The sequence below is a fragment of the Gopherus flavomarginatus genome, chromosome 2, assembly GCF_025201925.1.
Source record: "Gopherus flavomarginatus isolate rGopFla2 chromosome 2, rGopFla2.mat.asm, whole genome shotgun sequence".
NCBI lineage: Eukaryota > Metazoa > Chordata > Testudines > Testudinidae > Gopherus > Gopherus flavomarginatus.
Genome location: NC_066618.1, coordinates 2550855 through 2576995, shown reverse-complemented (window position 1 = coordinate 2576995; position 26141 = coordinate 2550855). Strand labels below are relative to the sequence as shown.

Genomic DNA, 26141 nt, shown 5'->3' with positions numbered 1-26141 from the left:
CCCCTTCAGGGAGATGTGATAATTGAAGCAAACAGACACAGGCTATGTCTGCACTACAGAGCCTCTTCTGGCATAGCCCTCTAGTGTAGACACAGCTTACACCAGCAGAAGGAGCTTTTTGTCAGTGTAGGAACATCACCTCTCCAATCAACATTAGCTAGATTGAGAGAAGTGCTCTGCTGTCAACATAGCTCTGTCTGCACTGGGGGTTTTGTCACCATAGCTATATTAGTCAGGGGTGTGATTTTTTTCACACTCACTGATTGACATAGGTATGGTGACATATCTTTTAAGTGTAGACCAAGCCATTTGAAAATGCCTTATTACAGTGAGACACTTAAAGAGATTGACCTGTTTAGTTTACTAAAAAGAAAATTGGGAGATGTTTATAGCATATAAGAACCTTCACAGGAAAGAAATAAGGCATGCTAAAGGGTTCTTTAATCTAAGAGAGAAAGGCAGAAAAAGAATCAGTGGGTGGAAGTTAAAGTGAGACCAATTCAAATTAGAATTAAGGCACAAATGTTTAACAGGGAGGGTGATTGGAACAGGCTGCCTGGGGAAGTGGTGGAGTCTCCATCTCTTGACATCTCCAAGTCCAGACTGGTGGCCTTTCTGGAAGATGCTTTAGTCAAATGTGAATTATTGGGCTCAGTACAAGAGTAACTGGGCAGGGGATTCTCTTCCCTATATTATACAGAAATCAGAATAGATGATCTAATGCAGTGTTTCTCAGACTGGGGGTCCCAATCCAAAAGGGGGTTGAAGGTTATTGTAGGGGAGGTTGTGAGAGCGATGGCTGCTGGCTGGGCACCTTGCTCTGAAGGTTGTGCCATGCCATGCCACTCTTACTTTTGTGCTGTTGTAGGAGGCAGTGCTGCTTTCGGAGCTGAGTGGCCAGTGAGCAGTGGCGGCTAGTTTCAGTGATGAGTACCACTTTTTTTGGGGTGGGATGGTGTCATAACCTAGTCCCAGATTTGGACCTTAGCGTCCAAAATATGGGGGTTAGCATGAAAACCTCCAAGCTTAGTTACCAGCTTGGACCTGGTAAAGCTGCCACCACTCAAAAAATTAGAGTGTTTTGGGGCACTCTGGTCCCCCCAAACCTTCCCTGGGGACCCCAAGACCCAAATCCCTTGAGTCTCACAACAAAGGGAAATAAACCTTTTCCCTTCCCCCCTCCAGGTGTTCCTGGAGAGACACACAGAAGCAACCTCTGTGAATCTAAACAGAGGGATTCCACCCTCCCCGTTTCCAGCCTTGGAAAACAGAAGTACCGAGAGCTAATCTCTCTTCCCCCCTCACCCAGAGGGAATGCAAAGTCAGGCTAGTAAATCTAACACACACAGATTTCCCCCTGACTTCTTCCTCCCACCAATTCCCTGGTGAGCACAGACTCAATTCCCTGGAGTTCCCCACTAAAGAAAAACTCCAACAGGTCTCAAAAAGAAAGCTTTATGTAAAAAGAAAGAAAAATACATAAAAAATGGTCTCTCTGTATTAAGGTGACAAATACAGGGTCAATTTCTTAAAAGAAATATGAATAAACAGCCTTATTCAAAAAGAATACAATTCAAAGCACTCCAGCAACTACACACATGTAACTACAAAAAAACAAACCTATCTTTTTGTACTTACAACTGGGAAACAGAAGGTTACAAAGCAGGAAATAGAGAAATCCTTCCCATAGCCGAGAGGGACAGATACAAGCAGAAGACCAGAACAAAGGACTCACACACAACTTCCCTCCACCCAGATTTGAAAAAGTCTTGTTTCCTGATTGGTCCTCTGGTCAGGTGTTTCAGGTTACTTCTTTCCAGGTGAAAGAGACATTAACCCTTAGCTATCTGTTTATGACAGAGGGGGTGGGGTGGGGGGGAGGAGTCATCACAGCCTAGAATATTTTCAAGGGGTGGCCGAGTTTAAAAAAAGAAAGTTTGAGAACTCCTGATCTAATGGGCACTTCTGGCTTTAAAATCTATGACATAAAGATCCATTTTCCAAATACCTATACAGCTGGAATGTAAAAATAGCAGAAGTCCCCATTCCTAAATAAAAGCTGAAAAATGTGCTTGTTTTACAGGGTTTCATGTTTCAGGTGTGAGGGGATTCTCTGCAGCCTATTTTCCGTCAGACCACCAATCTCTTACCCTATCATACCCTTCTCTGAATTTCTTGCCAAGATTCATGATTCCCTCCTCTAGCATTTTATGCTTCCTGTACTTTTTCATCTCTGCTGGCAGCAAGTCCTCATTATTGGCGATCTTGGTTATTATCACAGCCTGTTCTCTCACCTCCTTCAGCGATTTTATGCGTTCCTGGTACCCAGACTTCGCTTCCTGCTCTTCTGACATGATCATCAGGTCAATGTATTCTGGAGTGGACAGTGGGTTTGGTTTTAAGGCAATTTCTTGCAGGCGTTGGAGGCTGCGAGATGATCTCTTAATGAGCTCTAGGACTATCTCTTCTATTTCTGTGTATTCCTCACACAGCCTCTCAATAACCTTCTCTGTAGTCATCACCTCATCAGAGGCCTTTTTGTACTTTTCCTGCAGCTCTGCATAGGTTTTTTTCTCTTTTTTGACTTCATATCTCCACTTGTACTTTTGATTGAAGTGAATGTTCCACACACATTTACCAGGGCAAATCCTGCAATTTCCAGAACCATTCATAGCCGAACAATAGTACTTATCTTTATCATTAGCAAATGCACAGTTACCGTGACATGTGAAGTGACACACCTGGCAGTTTGTTATAAACACACCTGTGCCACTGATGTCTTCTTTCACAGCCTCTGTTCGTTCTACCTCGTACTCAAAGTCTTTATTGGCCTCCATATCACCCCTGTGCTGTTCCAGAGCTCGCTCAGTCTGTCTTAGTTCCTCTAGCTTTGTCAGGCCAGCTTTGATTTGTGGCTGCAGCCCTTCCACAGCAACCTCGAGCTTCTTTCGTTCCCAGAGAACTTCCTGGGTTAATGTTAAACTTTTAGTCTTTAAAGATATTAAGGACTTAAAAAAAGTCTCCATGCTGATTGCTCCCATTTCCCAGAACATTGCATCAAAATTCCAACGGCCCTTGCCAGCTCCAACATTGTTGGCAAACAGTGTGGAGTTGTTGAATTTGAAATGAACAGGGACACCCTGAGCATCTTTAGAACAAGGCACCTCAGACTCGTTAATGGCCTCTAGGACAGGGGGTGTCTGTCCATCTGCGAAGGTGATCAGGATTTGTATATTGTCTTTTATATCCTTCCCAAAGATAGAGAGCGCTGAGTCAAACACGTACTTCTGGGCATGTGTTAAGCGAGCTAGTGAGGCCTGAACTACAAAGCAGACAGCGTCTATCTGATCAATGGCTCCTGGAGTGGAAAAAAATGCTCGGATCTGCTCAGTTAACATTTTGTCATGTTCAATTCCTCTGGTATCACCAAATCCCGGAGTGTCTATTATAGTCAGGGTATAAGTGACTTTCAAGCCCTCCTTGCAATTGACCTCGTAGGCTGTCACTTCAGATGTCTGGCTCTGGGCTTGGCTTCTGTTTGTAGTCTCATGGATTAGTTTGAATCTGAATTCATCTTCCCATTGCATACCCAGGACATAGTTGATCATCCCATTGATGAGTGTGGTTTTCCCTGACCCAGTTGCTCCCATCACCATAATGACTTTATTATGGACCTGATGTGTCTTTTCTCCAAGTCTGTACTTCACATAAGATGACATAGGATCCAATGCTACCTTCTCTAATGGAAGGGCATAGACTGACGGCTGCCCTTGTTTTATGAGCATGCTGTTTTTGCGGAAAGAGCTTGCTAATTTATTTGATTCTTCTTTTCTTTGTGTTGAAACAATAACTTCCTCACTTGGGTAACTCACAGCCCCATCCGCAAACACAGCTGACACCCGGAATCTGTAGGGCGTCTCAGGCCTCAGTCCATCAATCTTACAGGACTCTGTTCTCTTGTCTGTCCTTCGTTCCAGCCATTTTTCTTTCTGCTCACCTCCAGCTTCCTTTTTATATTCCACCTTATATGCCCTTATACTGACTCCATCTCCAATGACATTGGGACTCTCCCAGGTGAGAGCGATGGCTGATGATTCCACAGTAGCTTTTTCCAGCTTCCCAGGAGGACAAGTAGGAAGAGTCTTCACAGGATCACTCCCGTCGCTGGTCTCGCTGAGCCCTGGTTTGCTCACTGCAGCGTATCGGAACTGGTACTTGGTGTTTGCACATAGCCCTGTTACTGCGAATGTCTCTTGTGTGTTATTCACTTCCACACCTGTCCAGTTCTCCTGCCCTACAATTCTGTACTCTGCCCGATAGCCGGATATCGCAGCCCCACCATAGGCTGCTGGGTTAAACGTGAGCTGCACACAGTCATGTCTGATTCCATCAATCAGGGGAGGAAGAGGCTTTGATGGAGGCTCAAAGTTGGTGCAGATCTGCTCTCCATCTCCATACAGGTAAATGGCAGTGCCTGGATTGTCCTTGTCTGGAACAGACACCACAATGAACCGAGTCTTCCTGTTAGGTTTGTTGACACTGACAAAATGTGAAAGGGACTTGGAAGATTTTCGAGCTTTTTGATATATTTCTTTTTCCTCAAACCAAACTTTGGATTTTGGTTTCTCAGCAACAGAACTGGCTGATGCGGGATCATGAGTTTCCTTTATAAACTGGTTCTGAAGCCATTGTTTTAAATCTGATAAATACGGCTCCTCTTCATGCAGTGAGGTGAATGTAAAGGAGACGATGAAATCAAGCTCAGGGTCGAGTACTATTTTATGTAGTTCACTCTGGGAGGAGACCACATCTACATTGCTTAGGATCCTAAGGTAGGAATTCACATAATTCATCTCCTTCTCTTTTGTATCCAGAAATTCACTGAGTCGCTGGGTATTGAACGGTGACTGGTTTTTACACAATAAAATATCCGCCAGAGCCCCTTCCTCTTTTCCACCTCCACGGATTAACGGTAAGAGTCCTGCTAGTTGTTGCTGGAAAGTCTGTCTGTGTTTCTTACACAGATCTCTGAATTGCTCAATTTTCAGCTTGATTTCGGGGAAGCTTGTGGCGATTGGATTCTTCATCATGTCATTGCATCGCATGTTTATTTCTGCCAGTTCCTCCATAGCAGTCTGAGCATCAGAAATCAGTGATAAACTGATCTCACGCACCAGCTGAGCCGCTCTGGAATCCAGCTTGGTCAGCAGATACAGCCAGACTCTCACTGGTACGGCCTTCTCCCCGCTGTCACCCAGAAGCTTGGGGAGGGTGGAATAAATTTTCATGGCATCTTGGAAATTAGTTGGATTTTTCTCAAGGGCAAAATCACCATGGAACTTGCAGTTAAAATTTTCAGCATTTAATTTTTCCTTTTCATCCATTTTGACAGCTCCTTCCCCTTCCATGGATATCTTTTTCATCACAATCTGGAGCTTTCCCTCTATCTCACGTACATTCTCAGAAGAAGAAACTTCCCGATCAAACACGAAGAAAGCCTGAGCCCCGTACAGCAGAGCCGTGACCACGTGGGTGGCCGTGCCTTGGTCAAACACAGCAGGGTAAGAGACATTCTCTGCTCCTAAATGGTTCATAGTTAGTTGCTCAAACTTTGTTGTGGCAGAGTACTGGAGAGTAACTCTGGCCTGTTGTTTGGATTTTTTGGTGTCATTTAAGTATTTGGCAGATCCACTTACTTCAACCAACCCCCCCAGGAAACTGGCCTTCAGCGACGCTGTGACATTGAGGGCATTGGCCTTGTCTTCAATCGTATCAGATGCGATGATCTCACAGTTCACCCAGGGTTGTGGTTTTGTGTTTACATCCTTGAGAAGCTGTGCCAGGCTCCACAGCGTGATCCCTGGAATAGTAGAGACAAACATATGGTAACGTAACTGGTAAATGCACAGGACACAGAGTCTGTCCATGGTTTATTTGTGTCTCATTTCTGAGATTGAAAAATAACGAGTGAAGGACATTAAGTAAACTGACCTGTTAATGTACAAACGTGCCAAGTCAAGGCTGAACTACACCCCAAACAACCTTCCCTTTCCCCCAGCTTCTTACACAACTTTGGAAGACATGAACTTTTCTGATATATTTTTTAATAGATTCCTCTCCAGAATGACTGAGTTCACTCCCCTTCAGGAGTACACTGCTCCAGGTAGCAAGTGCTCTAGTTATGATTGAAATATCACTTCATTAGAAACATCTGGTTTATTTGATTTAAGAAGCTAGGACTTGCCATGCTTGACCTGATACATGCGTTATGCTTATAAGAAGCACATGGGACGTTTTTAGTGGAAAAGGCAATACATCATGTTTATTGAAGATACAATTAGCATATGCATTCAATTACAACACACACACACACACACACTGTCCTGCCAGTCAATGTAATAGTTACCATCCAGAATCTGGATCAATGTAGTGGCCAGCTAGGTTGATCACAGGAGTGTAGGAGCCAGGTTCTGTCGGTCGTGACACGATGCTCAGGGGAAGGCTTGGCAGGATGAACCCAAAGTTTATATAGTGATTTTCCTTCATTGGGACCAATGAGTTTTGCACCGCCATGCTGTAATCAATTGTTGTTTGACGAGTGCTTGTTTTTTTAAATTGTCCTTCTCGTTCTTTATCACAGCTGTCTTGTCCCCATTGATAGGTGCCTGGCTCATTTTTAGACTCATCAATTTGCCCTTTCTTGACATTTCAATAGGGGCATGTTGCAGCATCCTGGCGCTCTTGCGTTTGTCTCTGGTTCCTCTCTTGTACATCTGGCTCAGCAATGGGCTTCACACTTATCTCTTTACACACACATTCCTCATTCACAGACAAACCTGAATTAATTTACACAGAACATTTTGAACAGGAACATCAAGTTGCAATGCACAAGAACACAATCATGGCATTCTGTCCCTTATTTTAAAATGCTAAACCTACAACAAAGTGGTTACCTTAAAACATCTGTTACTGCCTTGAAATCAGCCCAGACACAGATTCCAACTGATGTATCTTTACCAAATGGCCCATTAGGCCATTCCTTTCTGCTATTCCAAAAGGGTGGCTGGCAGGAAATGATCAAATCACACACCAATACATTTAATACATGCTACATTATTATTCTTTATTTTTTATTCTAAATTATACAAAATACAAACATAGAATCTTACTACTATACCTGATCATCTAGCCAAGTATTCTGTCTCTGAGAGTAGCCAGCACCAGATCCTTCACAGGAAGGCGCAGGAAACCCCACTATATTGTTGGAAAATCTGCCCTCATGAAGGTCGCATTGATCTCTAATAGTTGGAGATTGGCTTAAATTTTAAGCATGAGGTTTTATATCCCTTCCTACACCTTTTTTTCCCATTGTTATAATCCCCATATTCTTGTTACCCATATAAACTTCCAGTCCCTCTAAATGTCTAAGCCTGGCCTCAGGACACATTGCTGGTGAGATGAAGGTGGCTGGGAGACTAAGGCAGTCAGCCAGCTGAGTTTGCCAGTGTAGGAAGGCAGGGAGGTAGGGTTTTTCTTTAACTGGAAGGCACTGCACAAGGAAGAACCTGCAATGGTGCATTGCCAACACCTCTGCTAGCTCTTAATCTGCCTGCAGTTGTGGGGGCCCTGGCCAGACAGCCATCCTGACTGGAGGCTTCTACGCAGATCCTCATCTTCACTTGCTGGGAATGCAGTCTGTGAGAGAATCATATGATGATTTGCCTGCTTGGTGCGAAGGTTGCGGATCTCTCAAGGCATCTAGACAGACTTATGTGTAGTGCTGGGGAGAAGTCGTGGTACATGTAGGTACCAATGACATAGGGAAGGGTAGAAGAGATGTCCTGGAGGCCAAATTTAGGCTGCTAGGGAAGAGACTGAAATCCAGGATGTCTATGGTGGCATTCTCAGAAATGCTCCCAGTTCCATGCGCAGGGCCAGGTAGGCAGACAGAGCTTCAGAGTCTCAATGCGTGGATAAGACGATGGTGTAGAGAGGAGGGGTTTACGTTCATTAGGAACTGGGGAAACTTTTGGGATGGGGGGAGCCTATAAAGAAGAGATGGGCTCCACCTAAACCAAAGTGGAACCAGACTGCTGGCACTAAACATTAAAAAGGTTGTAGAGAAGTTTTTAAACTAGGAGATGGGGGAAAGCCGACTGCTGCAGAGGAGCATGTGGATCGGACAGAGACTTCTCTTAGGGGACAGTCTAATGATAGAGAATCTCCAGGTTATAGTCAGGAGCAGAGGATGGAAGTGGATAATGTAAGGGTTGGATCAGATGATAAACAGTCACACAAAAAAGAATCTGACACATCAGAAAATGGCAGACAAATAAACAGGGACAAGTTTTTAAAGTGCTTGTACACAAATGCTAGAAGTTTAAATAATAAGCTGGGTAAACTAGAGTGCCTTGTGATAAAGGAGGATATTGATATAATAGGCATCACAGAAACCTGGTGGACTGAGAGCAATCAATGGGACACAATCATTCTGGGGTACAAAATATATCGGAAGGACAGAACAGGTCGTGGTGGTGGGGGAGGGGGGAGTGGCACTATATGTGAAAGAAAATGTAGATTCAAATGAAGTAAAAATCTTAAGAGAATCACATGTTCCATAGAATCGCTATGGATAGAAATTTCAAGCTCTAATAAAATATAACATTAGGGATCTATTATCGACCACCTGACCAGGACAGTAATAGTGATGATGAAATGCTAAGGGAGATTAGAGAGGCTATCAAAATTAAGAACCCAATAATAGTGGGGGATTTCAATTATCCCCATATTGACTGGGAACATTTCGCTTCAGGACGAAATCCAGAGATAAAATTTCTCTATACTTTAAATGACTGCTTCATGCAGCAGATGGTACAGGAACCCACAAGGGGAGAGGCAGCTCTAGATTTAATCCTGAGTGGAGCACAGGAGCTGGTCCAAGAGGTAACTATAGCAGGACCGTTTGGAAATAGTGACCATAATACAATAGCATTCAACATCCCTGTGATGGGAAGAACATCTCAACAGCCCAACACTGTGGCATTTAATTTCAAAAGGGGGAACTATGCAAAAATGAGAGGGTTAGTTAAACAGAAGTTAAAAGGTACAGTGACTAAAGTGAAATCCCTGCAAGCTGCATGGGCGCTTTTTAAAGACACCATAATAGAGGCCCAACTTCAATGTATGTAAAAGAACTAAAAAAGAGCCACCGCGGCTTAACAACCATGTAAAAGAAGCAGTGAGAGATAAAAAGACTTCCTTTAAAAAATGGAAGTCAAATCCTAGTGAGGCAAATAGAAAGGAGCATAAATACTGCCAAATTAAGTGCAAGAGTGTAATAAGAAAAGCCAAAGAGGAGTTTGAAGAACGGCTAGCCAAAAACTCCAAAGGTAATAACAAAATGTTTTTTAAGTACATCAGAAGCAGGAAGCCTGCTAAAAAACCAGTGGGGCCCCTTGATGATCGAGATACGAAAGGAGCGCTTAAAGACAATAAAGTCATTGCGGAGAAACTAAATGGATTCTTTGCTTCAGTCTTCACGGCTGAGGATGTTAGGGAGATTTCCAAACCTGAGCCGGCTTTTGTAGGTGACAAATCTGAGGAACTGTCACAGATTGAAGTGTCACCAGAGGAGATTTTGGAATTAATTGATAAACTCAACATTAACAAGTCACCAGGACTAGGCATTCACCCAAGAGTTCTGAAAAAACTCAAATGTGAAGTTGTGGAACTATTAATTAAGGTTTGTAACCTGTCCTTTAAATCGGCTTCAGTACCCAATGACTGGAAGATAGCTAATGTAATGTTAATATTTAAAAATTACAGACCGGTAAGTCTAACATCGGTACTGGGCAAGTTAGCTGAAACAATAGTTAAGAATAAAATTGTCAGACAAATAGAAAAACATAAACTGTTGAACAATAGTCAAAATGGTTTCTGTAAAGGGAAATCGTGTCTTACTAATCTATTAGAGTTCTTTGAAGGGGTCAACAAACATGTGGACAAGGGGGATCCAGTCGACGTAGTGTATTTAGATTTCCAGAAAGCCTTTGACAAAGTCCCTCACCAAAGGCTCTTACGTAAATTAAGCTGTCATGTGATAAAAGGAAAGGTCCTCTCATGGACTGAGAACTGGTTAAAAGACAGGGAACAAAGGGTAGGAATTAATGGTAAGTTCTCAGAATGGAGAGGAGTAACTAGTGGTGTTCCCCGAGGGTCAGTCCTAGGACCAATCCTATTCAACTTATTCATAAATGATCTGGAGAAAGGGATTAACAGTGAGGTGGCAAAGTTTGTAGACGATACTAAACTGCTCAAGATAGTTAAGACAAAAGCAGACTGTGAAGAACTTCAAAAAGATCTCACAAAACTAAGTGATTGGGCAACAAAATGGCAAATGAAATTTAATGTGGATAAATGTAAAGTAATGCACATTGGAAAAAATAACCCCAACTATACAAACAATTTGTTGAGGGCTAATTTAGCTACAACGAGTCAGGAAAAAGATCTTGGCGTCATCGAGGATAGTTCTCTGAAGATGTCCACGCAGTGTGCAGAGGCGGTCAAAAAAGCAAACAGGATGTTAGGAATCATTAAAAAGGGGATAGAGAATAAGACTGAGAATATCTTATTGCCCTTATATAAATCCATGGTATGCCCACATCTCGAATACTGTGTACAGATGTGGTCTCCTCACCTCAAAAAAGATATTCTAGCACTAGAAAAGGTTCAGAAAAGGGCAACTAAAGTGATTAGGGGTTTGGAGAGGGTCCCGTATGAGGAGAGATTAAAGAGGCTAGGACTCTTCAGCTTGGAAAAGAGGAGACTAAGGGGGGATATGATAGAGGTCTATAAAATCATGAGTGATGTGGAGAAAGTGGATAAGGAAAAGTTATTTAGTTATTCCCATAATACAAGAACTAGGGGTCACCAAATGAAATTAATGGGCAGCAGGTTTAAAACAAGTAAAAGGAAGTTCTTCTTCACACAGCACACAGTCAACTTGTGGAACTCCTTACCTGAGGAGGTTGTGAAGGCTGGGACTATAACAGCGTTTAAAAGAGAACTGGATAAATTCATAGTGGTTAAGTCCATAAATGGCTATTAGCCAGGATGGGTAAGGAATGGTGTCCCTAGCCTCTGTTTGTCAGAGGGTGGAGATGGATGGCAGAAGAGAGATCACTTGATCATTGCCTGTTAGATTCACTCCCTCTGAGGCACCTGGCATTGGCCACTGTCAGTAGCCAGGATACAGGGCTAGATGGACCTTTGCTCTGACCTGGTATGGCCGTTCTTATGTTCTTATCTTCTTATGCTGAAAACAGCCAGGCAGGGTGAACCAGCTGGTGTGAGAGATGTCTGTTTGGGGAGTCCCTCGGGTAGCAGGTAAGAGAGCTGCAGGAGGAGGTGGCTCATCTATGTAGCATCCAGGAGCATGAGGACTTCATAAACAAGATGCACATGGAGACATCTGGGATGGAGGATGCTAGCTGACTTGAGATGACTATAGAGGCACCAGAAGAGGAAGGAGACCCGGCTGCTCTGCAGAAAGGAGACTGGCTGCTCGCCACCTTAGACAGTAGGCTGTGCTCCACTCCCCACCCTGGTCCTCCATCCATCGAGGTCAAGAACTGGCACACTGTACTGGCCACAGGAGGAGAGAAGCAGACCCCAATGGCTGAGGAAGAGGAGCCACCTGTTCCCAAGGCTGGGAAGCTCATGGCCACCACACCCACCAGGAGGGGACTCATAGACTCATAGACTCTAGGACTGGAAGGGACCTCAAGAGGTCATCGAGTCCAGTCCCTCTGCTCTCATGGCAGGACCAAATACTGTCTAGACCATCCCTAATAGACATTTATCTAACCTACTCTTAAATGTCTCCAGAGATGGAGATTCCACAATCTCCCTAGGCAATCTATTCCAGTGTTTAATTACCCTGACAGTTAGGAACTTTTTCCTAATGTCCAACCTAAATCTCCCTTGCTGCAGTTTAAGCCCATTGCTTCTTGTTCTATCATTGGAGGCTAAGGTGAACACGTTTTCTCCCTCCTCCTGATGACACCCTTTTAGATACCTGAAAACTGCTATCATGTCCCCTCTCAGTCTTCTCTTTTCCAAACTAAACAAACCCAATTCCTTCAGCCTTCCTTCACAGGTCATGTTCTCAAGACCTTTAATCATTCTTGTTGCTCTTCTCTGGACCCGCTCCAATTTCTCCACATCTTTCTTGAAATGCGGTGCCCAGAACTGGACACAATACTCCAGTTGAGGCCTAACCAGCGCAGAGTAAAGCGGAAGAATGACTTCTCGTGTCTTGTTTACAACACACCTGTTAATGCATCCAGAATCACGTTTGCTTTTTTTGCACAGTATCACACTGTTGACTCATATTAAGCTTGTGGTCCACTATGACCCCTAGATCTCTTTCTGCCATACTCCTTCCTAGACAGTCTCTTCCCATTCTGTATGTGTGAAACTGATTGTTCCTTCCTAAGTGGAGCACTCTGCATTTGTCTTTATTGAACTTCATCCTGTTTACCTCACACCATTTCTCCAATTTGTCCAGATCATTTTGAATTTTGACCCTGTCCTCCAAAGCAGTTGCAATCCCTCTCAGTTTGGTATCGTCCGCAAACTTAATAAGCGTACTTTCTATGCCAACATCTAAATCGTTGATGAAGATATTGAACAGAGCCGGTCCCAAAACAGACCCCTGCGGAACCCCACTAGTTATACCTTTCCAGCAGGATTGGGAGCCATTAAAACTACTCTCTGAGTACGGTTACCCAGCCAGTTATGCACCCACCTTATAGTAGCCCATCTAAATTGTATTTGCCTAGTTTATAGATAAGCATATCATGCGAGATCGTATCAAATGCCTTACTAAAGTCTAGGTATATCACATCCACCGCTTCTCCCTTATCCACAAGACTCGTTATCCTATCAAAGAAAGCTATCAGATTGGTTTGACACGATTTGTTCTTTACAAATCCATGCTGGCTATTCCCTATCACCTTACCACCTTCCAAGTGTTTGCAGATGATTTCTTTAATTATCTGCTCCATTATCTTCCCTGGCACAGAAGTTAAACTAACTTGTCTGTAGTTTCCTGGGTTGTTTTTATTTCCCTTTTTATAGATGGGCACTATATTTGCCCCCTTCCAGTCTTCTGGAATCTCCCCCGTCTCCCATGATTTCCCAAAGATAATAGCTAGAGGCTCAGATACCTCCTCTATTAACTCCTTGAGTATTCTAGGATGCATTTCATCAGGCCCTGGTGACTTGCAGGCATCTAAATTTTCTAAGTGATTTTTTATTTGCTCTTTTTTTATTTTATCTTCTAAACCTAGCCCCTTCCCATAAGCATTCACTATGTTACGCATTCCTTCAGACTTCTCAGTAAAGACCGAAACAAAGAAGTCAATAAGCATCTCTACCATTTCCAAGTCTCCCGTTACTGTTTCCCCCTCCTCACTGAGCAGTGGGCCTACCCTGTCCTTGGTCTTCCTCTTGCTTCTAATGCATTGATAAAAAGTCTTCTTGTTTCCCTTTATTCCCATAGCTAGTTTGAGCTCATTTTGTGCCTTTGCCTTTCTAATCTTGCCTCTGCATTCCTGTGTTATTTGCCTATATTCGTCCTTTGTAATCTGACCTAATTTCCATTTTTTATATGACGCCTTTTTATTTTGTAGGTCACGCAAGATCTCGTGGTTAAGCCAAGGTGGTCTTTTGCCACATTTTCTATCTTTCCTAACCATCAGAATAGCTTGCTTTTGGGCCCTTAATAGCGTCCCTTTGAAAAACTGCCAACTCTCCTCAGTTGTTTTTCCCCTCTGTCTTGATTCCCATGGAACCTTACTTATCAGCTCTTTGAGCTTACCAAAATCCGCCTTCCTGAAATCCATTGCCTCTATTTTGCTGTACTCCCTTCTACCCTTCCTTAGAATTGCAAACTCTATGATTTCATGATCACTTTCACCCAAGCTTCCTTCTACTTTCAAATTCTCAATGAGGTCCTCCCTATTTGTTAAAATCAAGTCTAGAACAGCTTCCCCCCAGTAGCTTTTTCAACTTTCTGAAATAAAAAGTTGTCTGCAATGCAGTCCAGGAAGTTATTGGATAGTCTGTGCCCCACGGTGTTATGTTCCCAACATATATCTGGATAGCTGAAGTCCCCCATCACCACCAAATCTTGGGCTTTGGATGATTTTGTTAGTTGTTTGAAAAAAGTCTCATCCACCTCTTCCACCTGATTAGGTGGCCTGTAGTAGACTCCCAGCACGACATCACCCGTGCTTTTTACCCCTTTTAGCCTAACCCAGAGACTCTGAACACTTCCATCTCCTATGTCCATCTCCACCTCAGTCCAAGTGTGTACATTTTTAATATACAAGGCAACACCTCCTCCCTTTTTCCCCTGTCTATCCTTCTGGAATGTCTTTTCCCCTGTGAAAAGTTCCAGTACTGTTTATAGGCATCAAATGTGAAACATCAGTGTAGCAAGGCCTTTTAACATAAAGTATGTTCTCATGTATTCCTTTTAATATGTTCAAGGGATTTTCCAAAAGATTAGGCACATTGTACATTCTTACAGTTCTTGGTAATCGCCACACATTAGTTACAAAAATTACAAGTAGCAATAACAACAAATTCATTGCAAGTGTCCGTTTACAATCATGTTTGTCATGCCGTACCTTTGGCTCAATACCATTGGGGTTTGGCATTTTAGGGTTAACCTGCGGCTTCCCTTTGCAAAATTAAGGTCAGTCTTTCCTTCTTGTCCTGAAGGATCGAACCCTGATTTCTCTTGCTTAACAGAATTCACTGGCTGATGGGGTGGGCTCTCTGTGCTAACAGCTATTAGCAAGTCTTTCTTCTCTCTGCCAGCCAGGTAATTTGCATCAACACAAACACCAGCTTTTAACTTCTTAGCTGCTACCAATTCCAATGTTGGACTCTGTCCTACAGTGATACCACACAAATCCAAAGGGCTTGAGGGTGAGAGTTTGTTTGCTCTTCCCTGCCTCCTTAATTGTTCAGACATAAAACCATTTAGCTCTGACACACCAGTAACCAAACCTGTCCTTAGACCCTTAGACTGCTCACTCACAGAATTAGCATGGAGACAGTCCTGTCCCAACACCATTGTCTTCCCAACAAGCTGGCCACACACAGCCACTTGGTTATAGGGCTGCTCAACTTTCTTAACAGCTTTTACTCCATCTGAGACCTTCTCAGAGCTACCCACACTGGATCTTTCAAAAGGAAAGTCAGTGGATCCATTCACAATAGTAAATTTCTGGCTGTTAGGAACTGAAACTTCCTTGATTAAATCCTTTCACACCCTTCAGTTGCAGTAAACTGCTTGCACAGGCTACCATGAGGATTTCTTTCCACAGGAGCTTTTCTAAGCAACAATTCACCCCTCTCAGAACTTCTGCCCTTACCCGTTTTACCTAGGGCTTGCTCTAAAGGAACACTTTCCTGAGCCACTACAGATTCTTTCTGGGTCTCATTTACATTCAGAATCACCTCTGGCCCATCAGGCAGATTTTTACACAATCCCCTTCCAGGCAAACTTATAGACTTTCTAGATAACAGGTTAGAAACAATCTCCTTTCCCTGGCCTGGAACAAGTTTAGGAATCTTTTCCTTCTTACTAAAACTGTCACTAGGTAACACACTTAAATTACCTTCATGCTCTCCTTGTGTCCTGGCTAGGGTATCACCCTGATCAGACAGAGCTGCTACACCCTTTTCCAGCCACACATTAGCAACTGGCAAACTACAAGCACCAGAATTGTCCGGTTTCTGGGATTTTGCTAAAACACTAAGGCCTTGGCTACACTGGCACTTTACAGCACTGCAACTTTCGCGCTCAGGGGTGTGAAAAAGCACCCCCCTGAGCACTGCAAGATACAGCGCTGTAAAGCCTCGGTGTAATCAGTGCCGCAGCGCTGGGAGTGCGGCTCCCAGCACTGCAAGCTACACCCGTAGAGGGTGTGGTTTACGTGCAGCGCTGGGAGAGCTCTCTCCCAGCGCTGCCGCTCTGACCACACTCACACTTCGCAGCGCTGCCGCGGCAGTGCTTTGAAATTCCAAATGTAGCCATACCCTGAGGTAGCTTCCTCCATAGGCAAGTCAATACCCCTGACAGATATAGGCACGTTCCCTTCACTGTCACAATTCTCCACACAGGAAACAGATAAGGGATAGGGACAGGGCCGTCCTTAGGATTTATGGGGCCCTACGCAGTATTATTAAACTGGTGCCCCTATGCCGGATGGCAGCCCAAGCTCACAGCCTGGTGGGGGAGGGGGAGGAGGGACTTGACAGCAAAGGATAATGAGATGCCCAGCCTGCCTCATGGTGGCGGAGAGTCACAGTTCACCGCAGAGACTTCCATGCACTCTCCCTCATGCAGAATGGACATGAAGAAAGTACCTAATTAAAAGCACTAAAATTTGGGAATAAAAAATGTCAGTCACAGGTTTTTTGATATGCCCTGAAGTTTGTCAGAGATTTATTTGCAAAAACTTCATAGTAAGGGTGAGTCAGCTGTCCTGCTGAATACAACATTACATATAATGGAATACATGATGCAGCTCTTCTCTGTTTTACATTTTCTTCATCAGTATTTCTAAGTTGAATTTATATTTTAAATGTACTCAAATCTTAAGCCAGCATTCCAGATTACTACATATTTAACTCATTGAAACAAAGACATTCTTTTAAATTAATCACAGAGATTTAGTGTGTTCATAACAATGTTCATTGCTTTTAGAAAAAGGGAACAGTAATTTACTTTGTGTGATCTCCATAACAAGAGACATGGTTATGAAATTTCACCAACTTTAAAAAAATATGTTTCCAAAGATTTTAGGCTTAACAAGGATTTTGTCTTACTAAGGTACTGATTTTGCTGGAGGGTTCTTTTAAAACTAGTTTGTCGGATAGTCAGAAGTAAAGAAAGGGAAACTCTTTGTCCAGCTATCTGGAAGGGAAGGACTGTTGTCCCTTTAAGGGCTCTCTTCAGTGGGGAGTGGGGGGAGAGGTGGTGAAGGGATGGACAGAAAGGACAGGAAGACTTGGAAGCACTTTTTTTTTAACTATAGTAATTAAAATGTGTATTTTAGATAAGGGAGGTCTTTTGAAGGATTTATTTAAAAAACTATGTCTGAAGATTCACACATTTAAGGCTAAAGATGATTGTGCATCTAAAACTCTATGCAAGCATTTTTTAGAAATGTGATTTTATAATCTTCACCAGCTCACTAATGAAATATTTTTAAAGCAAATTTTAAACTAAGGTCCTGTAGACTGACATGTTCTGTGTAAATATTACATTAATGCACAACTGTTTTTGTCAGTGAAGTCAGAAACTGACAGTATAAAAATTTATTTGGGCATAAGCTTTCGTGGACATCTGATGAAATGGGTTCTAGTCCACAAAAGCTTATGCTCAAATAATTTGTTAGTCTTTGAGGTGACACAAGGACTCCTTGTTTTTGCTGATACAGACTAACAGGACTACCACTCTGAAACCTGTCAGTATATACCTTGGGGTTGGCAAATGCCTGTTAAATGGCTTTATTACCCCTTATTAACAGTTTCAATGTTGTGCTAATAGGTCTGGCAGGCTGGAGGTTTTTTCACTTTTAACTACTAGATTCCCTCCCAAGGAAGACTCACCAGGCTAGAGCAGCCATCTGTGGGAGCCTGCAGGAAGGGTCAGAACAGGGATAGGAAAACAAGAGGTTGGACACTAAGACGCAGTGGTGCCCCAAATTTTCAGGTGCCCTACGCAGCTGCCTATGTTGCATATGCCTAAGGACGGCCCTGGATAGGGACACTCATCTTCCACTATCCTTGTCTTCCCACATTGCTGACTAGACAAAGCCATCAGCTCACAAGGCTGCCTAGGCTCCTCCAAACTTTCCCTACCAGGCACATGGCTACTCCCCATAGATAAGCTGCTGCTTTTTTCACTACACTGAGCTACTTCCAGCAAATTTCAGGTTCACTTTTACAAGCTGCACTAGCCAACAATCCATTACCCATTACAGATCTACCCTTTCCTTCCTCAGTTAGGGCTTCCACCTGACCATCTACTTTAATCTGCTCTTGAGAAACATTTTCCTCCCCAGTGAGATCTTTCTGCTCTTCATCTAACTCCAGATTCACTTCAGAGACATTAGACAGACATTCAGACACTCCATTCACAGACACTCTGCTTTCTGGCACAGACAAACCTTTAGAGCAACCCTCCTCAGGCAAACCATTGCCCACACTAGACACAGGTTTAAGATCATTCCTTTCCTGTGACTGGCTACCTGAACTGAACAAAGCTTTAACATTTTTTCCAATTAAAAGATCCTTAGGTAATAACTTCCTGACCCCAGCTATAACTTCATGCTTAGCCCCATTCCATTCAAGGTGGATTCTGGCTAAAGTCACACGTACGGTAAACTCATAGAGGATCACAACATCCACACTCTGATTTGGTAAATAATCTTCCTCTTTGACCAGATCTGCTTTAACAAGAGTGATATTAGAAGCCATAATTTGCCCTAAACAGTTTTTACCATTGACTTTTACACTCTCTATGAATTTTTCATTACCACTCCCATACATAGCACTGGCACAATTTATGGGACCACCCTCTACTGAACGCACAGTAACAACATTGACATAAAAGGTGGCAGTGTTGGGGTACATTTGGTTACACCAGACAACTGCTTAGAGTTATACAACATACCAACATTGTTAGAAACTGGACTTTCAAGAGGATACAATTTCTGTTGTTCTTCCCTCGCTTTTTGACTTGGAGCTGGAGTCTAGCATTTTCTTGTTGCATCTGTCGAGTTTTCTCCTCAGCAGCCATCAGCTCCTTACATGCTTTTTCTTCTCTCTTAGCAGCTTCTTTCTTTCTCTCATCAGCCTCTTCCTCCAGCTGGGCCAATGCTAGCTTCTCTTTCATTCGAATTTCTGCCAGTTTTTGCTCATGTTCAAACTGCAAGCTGTCCATCAGGGCTTGCAGTTTCATTGCTTTTGCTGTTGCTTTCTGTCTCATGGTCACTGATCTTTAACCAACCAAACTCTCAATTCCAAATTTCAAATTTGGATAGCGTGGGGTTCTGACCCAAAGCTTAATTGACCTGGTTCTGTGGATCCAAGCACGACTACGCCACTGTGACTATGCGGTTCTGGCGGGACCCAACTGAGAGTGCCAATTCAGGACCAATTGCTTAAACAGGGCAGTTACTGCCCTAGGCTGGGGTTTTTCCACTTCTAAGGCAAACCAAACCAGCCAGACAAAAAGGACTTTGGTTTTACCCCACTGGCTAACCACAAGTCACACAAGCAATTTCCTTAGACACTCCAGTATCCCTGTATCACCACCAGTGCCACTTGTCCTGGGATGAATGGTTACGAAAACCAACACCTCAATAAAAGAAAACGGTTCCCTTGATCCCAAAGGACCAAGCCCCAGACCCAGGTCAATATACACATCAAATCTTACCCACAAATCACTCTGTTGCCAATCCTTTAGAATCTAAAAGCTAAAGGTTTATTCATAAAGGGAAAAAGGTAGAGGTGAGAGCTAGAATTGTTTACATGGAATCAATTACATACAGTAATGGCAAAGTTCTTAGTTCAGGCTTGTAGCAGTGATGGAGTAAACTGCAGGTTCAAATCAAGTCTCTGGAGAACATCCCCCGCTGGGATGGGTCCTCAGTCCTTTGTGTAGAGCTTCAGTTTGTAGCAAAGTCCCTCCAGAGGTAAGAAGCAGGATTGAAGAAAAGATGGAGATGAGGCATCAGCCTTTTATAGGCTTTTCCAGGTGTAAGAACCTCTTTGTCTTTATTGTGGAAAATTACAGCAAAATGGAGTCTGGAGTCACATGGGCAAGTCCCTGCACTTTGCTGAGCACAAGGCATATCTGCCTTCTCTCAATGGGTCAGTTGTGTAGCTGATGGTCCTTAATGGGCCATCAAGCAGACTAGGCAGAGCTGACACCAATTTGTCTGGGGTGCCACCCCGAAGCATAGCACAAGTTTGAAATACAGACAGGATAAGGCCAATATTCATAACTTCAACTGAAAAATTATACATACAGACAGACAGCATAATCATAACCAGCAACCCATTACCTGGTCTTAGACACCTTATATGACCCCCCTTTACATAAGATTTGGTACCACTACAGGACCTTGGTTGCAACCATGTTCTATATGGTCCCAGATTATATCAATAACATCACACATGCATACCAGGTTCTTTTTTTCTTTACAGCACTTCATGACTGCCTTCTCAGGGCAGATTTTATCAGACACATCTGGCTCCTGGCAGTTCCTCTCAGCCCAGTCCCACATACACTCCCTTGTTCACACTCCCTCGTTCACACTCTCTGTAAAGGATGGGATGTTACAAATCTTGGAAGCTCATACAAGTGGCAGCCTGATAAGGCCACAGAGCTTGCAAAGGTTACAAAACTTAAAAGGCTATGCTAACAATAACTGAAGTTACAAAGTCTGCAAAAAGGTTGCAGAACTTAATGATGCAAGTTACAGATCTTACAATTGCATTTGAGCTGAGGCTTTACATAACACATTCCTAGCCCTGAGAACGAGGTTGCTTTCCTGAAGAAACAAAGACCTTGAGAAATCCATTATTCTCAAACTATCATTGACTCCAAACTGAATGGGAGAGAGAACTATCCTGCTTCAATAGAGATAGTGGGATAATCAGTACTTGTTCCTCTCAACAAACCCCTAGCCAAGTTCTGGGCTCTGAAGGGAGACCAGAAGTTCTGTGAGGAGAGAACTACGATTTGCTATGTAATTAACCACTTGGACCAAATCCCTGTGTTCTGTCATTCCAGGCTCTAGTCCTGATGGAACCCTTTCGAGGCAAACAGAAGTCTAAGGGTAGGTCTACATTACGGGATTATTCCGATTTTACATAAACAGGTTTTGTAAAACAGATTGTATAAAGTCGAGTGCACGCGGCCACACTAAACACATTAATTCGGCGGTGTGCGTCCATGTACCGAGGCTAGCGTCGATTTCCGGAGCGTTGCACTGTGGGTAGCTATTCCGTAGCTATCCCATAGTTCCCGCAGTCTCCCCTGCCCCTTGGAATTCTGGGTTGAGATCCCAGTGCCTGATGGGGCAAAAATCATTGTCGCGGGTGGTTCTCGGTAAATGTTGTCATTCCTTCCTTCCTCCAGGAAAGCAACGGCAGACAATCATTTCACACCCTTTTTCCCTGGATTGCCCTAGACGCCATAGCATGGCAGCCATGGAGCCTCTTTTCTCTTTTGTCACTGTCACTGTATGTGTACTGGATGACGCTGACAGAGGCGGTACTCCAGCGCTACACAGCAGCATTCATTTGCTTTTGCATGATAGCAGAGATGGTTACCAGTTGTTCTGTACTGTCTGCTGCTGGTGTAAATTGGCAATGAGATGATGATTATCTGTTGTTCTGTACCGTCTGCTGCTGTCATGGGTGCCCCTGGCTGAGATCGGCCGGGGGTGCAAAGGCAAAAATGGGAATGACTCCCTGAGTCAATCCCTCCTTTATGGTTTATCTAAAAATAGAGTCAGTGCTGCCTAGAATATGGGACAAGTGTACTAGAGAACCAGTGTATCAGAGAGTACAGCCGCTCCTTGTCAGATCACGCAGAAATTATTAGCAGCATGTCATTCACGGGGGTGCCCCTGCAACAATCCCACCTGTTGCTTCCCTCCTCCCCAACCCTCCTGGGCTACCGTGGCAGTGTCCCCCCATTTGTGTGACGAAGTAATAAAGAATGCAGGAATAAGAAACACTGAGTTTTTAGTGAGATAAAATGAGGGGGAGGAGGCCTCCAGCTGCTATGACTGTCCAGGCAGGACATTAAGCTGTGTGGGGGAGAGGAGCCCAGCATCCCACTGCTGTGATAGTCCAGGCAGTACAGAATCTTTTCTTTACACAGGAAAGGGAGGGGGCTGATGGAGCTCAGCCCCCAGTTGCTATGATAAGGACGGTTACCAGCCATTCTGTACCATCTACTGGGAATGACTGGGAGTTATTCCTATTTTTACCCAGGCGCCCCCGGCCGGCCTCACCTGAGGCCAGCCAGGAGCACTCAGCAGCTCTCAAGCATATTGTACTGTCTGCCACCAGGGAAGGAAGAAGAGCGGATACTGCTCTTCACTGCCGCAGCACCGTGTCTACCAGGAGCATTCAGTAGACATAGGGTGACATTGAAAAAAGTCAAGAAACAATTTTTTTCCCTTTTCTTTCACGGGGGGGGGGGAGGGGGTACATTGACAAGCTATACCCTGAACCACCCCGGACAATGTGTTTGACCCTACAGGCATTGGGAGCTCAGCCAAGAATGCAAATGCTTTTCGGAGACTGTGGGAGACTGCTGGGGACTGTGGAGTCCTCGGTACCCCCTCCCTCCCTCCATGAGCGTCCATTTGATTCTTTGGCTTTCCATTACGCTTGTCACGCAGCACTGTGCTGTGGACTCTGGAGATTTTTTTCAAATGCTTTGGCATTTCGTCTTCTGTAACGGAGCTCTGATAGAACAGATTTGTCTCCCCATACAGCGATCAGATCCAGTATCTCCCGTACGGTCCATGCTGGAGCTCTTTTTGGATTTGGGACTGCATTGCCACCAGAGCTCCAAGCTGGGCAAACAGGAAATGAAATTCAAAAGTTTGCAGGGCTTTTCCTGTCTACCTGGCCAGTGCATCCGAGTTCAGATTGCTGTCCAGAGCTGTCACAGTGGTGCACTGTGGGATACTGCCCAGAGGCCAATACCGTCGATTTGCGGCCACACTAATCCTAATTCGATATGGTAATACCGATTTTAGCGCTGCTCCTCTCATCAGGGAGGAGTACAGAAACCGATTTAAAGAGCCTTTTATAGCGATATAAAGGGCCTGATTGTGTGGACAGGTACAGTGTCAAATCGGTTTAACGCTGCTAAAATCAATTTAAACGCGTAGTGTAGACCAGGCCTAACTTAACTTCCATAGGAATATTGCCAACCTGTGCTGTTCCAAATAACTGAGAGGTACACTATGAATAAGGCCAAAGAACCAGAAAACTTACCTCTGTCAGTACTGCAGAAATCTAAAGTCCTTTCTATTATGGCAAACTAGAACTTGTTACTTAGAACTGCGAGCTGTTATTTCTGGGGGAATTCTGCATCACGGCCAGGGGATCAGACTCAGAGGCGTAACACACACTGACCAGCAGGTCACCAATGCATCCGCAGAGCTCTAAATATCTGCACCCAAATTAGTGGATGAGGGCCACTTACATTCCTAGATTCTAAAACCAGAGGAGACCACGGTTATCCCCTAGCCTGACCTCCTCTATAACACAAGCCAGAGAACTTCCCTGAATTAATTCCGGTTTGAACTAGAGCAGAGCTTGTAGAAAAACATCCCATCTTGATTTAAAACTGACAGCGATGGACAATCCACCACGACCCTGGGTAAATTGTTCCACTGGTTAACTGCCCTCATTGTTAAACACATGCCTCATTTCCAATCTGAGTCTGTCTAGCTTCAACCTCCAGCCATTGCAGCAGGTTATATCTGTGTTAGAATAAAGAAACATTATCAAACACTGCTTTAATTGTTCTCATGATTCTTCTCTGAACCCTCTCCAATTTCTCAACAACCTTCTTGAACTGTGGACACTAGAACTGGTCGCTATTCCAGCAGTGGTCACACCAGTGCCAAATACAGATGTAAAGCCACCTTCTTACTTCTACTTGATATTCCCATGTTTACACATCCCAGGAGGGCATTAGCCTTTTTGGCCACAGTGCCTGTGACTGCTCCTCAATACAAACGCTGCTGCTAAAATAACCTTCCCAGCCTGCCATTCTGACCAGACGACTCCCTCTTTCGATCTCTCCCCTGGCTCTTCCCTGCTTCACTGCATTGGTTCAAACTTCTTGTCCTCACCGTCACAGCCCTGCTTAATGCCAGCCCTGTCTGCATCCCTGACTTGGGGCTCATCACGTCACCCGCCAGCCCCTCTGCAGCACCAGCACTGCCAGTCTCAGTGCCCTTTCATCTGCTCCTGCCAAACCAGCTCCGTGCCTGCTCCCGTGATACCCTCCGCTCTGGGAATGCCCTGTCCAGCTAGCTCACCGCTTCCTCGCCCGCCCCTCACGCTTCCTTCCAGGAGTCTCATAAGGAGCCAGTGAACAACCCTGATTATTATTTAATTTCTTCAAAATAAGAGCAGGACCAGCCTTAGGGAAAATGGCATCCGGGGCAAACTTGCATTTTGCTGCCCCTGGCCCCTGTGGGTGTGGCACCCCCCATTGCCCCTAGCCCCCATGGGATCCCCAGGCTCTCCCTCCCTTCACCTCAACCCTGCACTGTGCCCCCTTCATCCCTAATGCCTGCCCCCTCCTGTGCCCCTAATCCTAGCATTCCCCTCCTGTGCCCATAATCCCTGCACCTCCTTCACTCCTAACCCCTGTCTTCTCCTGTGCCCAAACCCCTGCACTGTGCCCCCTTCACCCCTAATCCCTGCCCCCTCCTGCACCTCTAACCCCTGCCCCCCTTCTGAGGCCCAGCCCCTGCACTGTGCTCCTTTCACCCCAACCCCTGACGTCCCCTCCTGCACTTCTAACCTCTGCCCTCCTTGTGCATCCCTAACCTCTGCATCCCCCTCCTGTGCCCGGGGGAAGCTTTAGACATTTTGCCGCCCCATGCACGGTGGCATGCCACGGGGGCGCTCTGCCGGTCGCCAGTCCTGTGGCTCCAGTGGACCTCCACCCAAGCCATGAGACCAGCGCAGCGGACCCTCCTCAGGCACGCCTGCGGGAGGTCCACTGGAGCCGCGGGACCAGCGGACCCTCCACAGGCATGCTGCCAAAGGCTGCCTGCCTGCCACCCTCACGGCGACCGGCAGAGAGCCCCCTGTGGCTTGCTGCCCCAGGCATGCACTTGGCATGCTGAGGCCTGGAGCTGCCCCTACCTGTGCCTATGTGGGGAAACTCACCTGGATACATGGAGCAGCTGGCATTGCTGCTCACTCACCCCCTGCACTGCTGCTCCTCCACCCTGTGCTCCCCTGGTGGGAGGGAACGAAGAGCGATGTCAGGAGCCACCATGGGCTGCTGCCCCATCCGCCCAGCTCCAAGGCCAGCCCTGAATAAGACTAAGCTGTTTGGAGCAGGGACTGAGCATTATGTACGTGTGTGTGTGTGCTCACATATGTGCTTCCAGTGTGTCTGTGCACACATAAACACAGGGAGGCCTCACTTCTGATAAACAATAACTAATAAAAAATTCAGATTCAGTCCCCAAGATGTTCAGCTGAATCACCAACTGACCCTTTGACTGTAACCTCCTTCCCTGCCCCATCCTTCCCTACGGTTGGGTACCCGTATTTGTCACATCATACTAAACTCGGACTGGATCTGTTTGAGGTGGGATCATGTAGTTCTATTTGTAGCCCAAGATTTTCAAAAGTGGCTAGTGACTGTGGGTGCCTCAGTTTTCAGTTGCTCAACTGGAGACTCTTAAAGGGGCCTGATTTCCAGGGGTGGGTGCTCAGCATATTCTAAGAGTCGGGCTCCTCTGAGCTGGGTCAAGCTGGGCCCCCAGCACCACGAGTCACTTTTGACTATCTTGGCCACAGTGTGATGTGCCCAGAACTCTGGGGCTGTAGAAACACCAATTGCTCTTAACAAACAACCGATGAGAATTTTCAATGCAGTCGCTGCTATTACAAATCCTTCTGTCAAATGTAGCCAAGTTTCAAACACACAGAGAACACTGTACCTTGGGGCTGCTAATTCAGCTTAGAGACCCAACGTGTATTCTTCCTTCAGAGTCTACTGGTCTCTGCAACCTGGACGCCGTCCACCAGAGCTGTGGGGTTTTCACAGAAAAGTTGAACTTTTACATGGTTTCCTCTATTTATAATCCAGTTTCGGATTCGATCTTACACAGTTAAACTGTTTTCCATTGCACTTTCTATATGAGGCCAAGCCTGTGGACTTTAGAACTTGCTTGGTTGTTTTCTCAAAATAGCAGTTCTCAAAAGATAAGAACCCATGAGTGCAGCTCTATTCATGTTTACTCCCTGCCTGGGTGTGTGGGGTG

General features: G+C 44.8%; 2 protein-coding genes across 2 annotated transcripts in view; both read right to left on the bottom strand.

The window, feature by feature from the left end:
- The window catches only part of LOC127045874 (uncharacterized), a 243380-nt gene that overhangs the window by 10639 nt on the left and 206600 nt on the right, over window positions 1-26141 (bottom strand). The gene's annotated exons all lie outside the window — the stretch shown is intronic.
- On the bottom strand, window positions 1442-26125 carry LOC127045810 (uncharacterized). The gene is made up of 3 exons (XM_050942441.1): window positions 25818-26125; window positions 25033-25104; window positions 1442-5860 (listed from the first exon to the last, which is right to left on the bottom strand). The coding sequence occupies exons 2-3, from the start codon at window positions 25040-25042 to the stop codon at window positions 2121-2123; spliced, it is 3750 nt and encodes a 1249-aa protein (XP_050798398.1). The 5' UTR covers window positions 25043-25104; window positions 25818-26125; the 3' UTR covers window positions 1442-2120.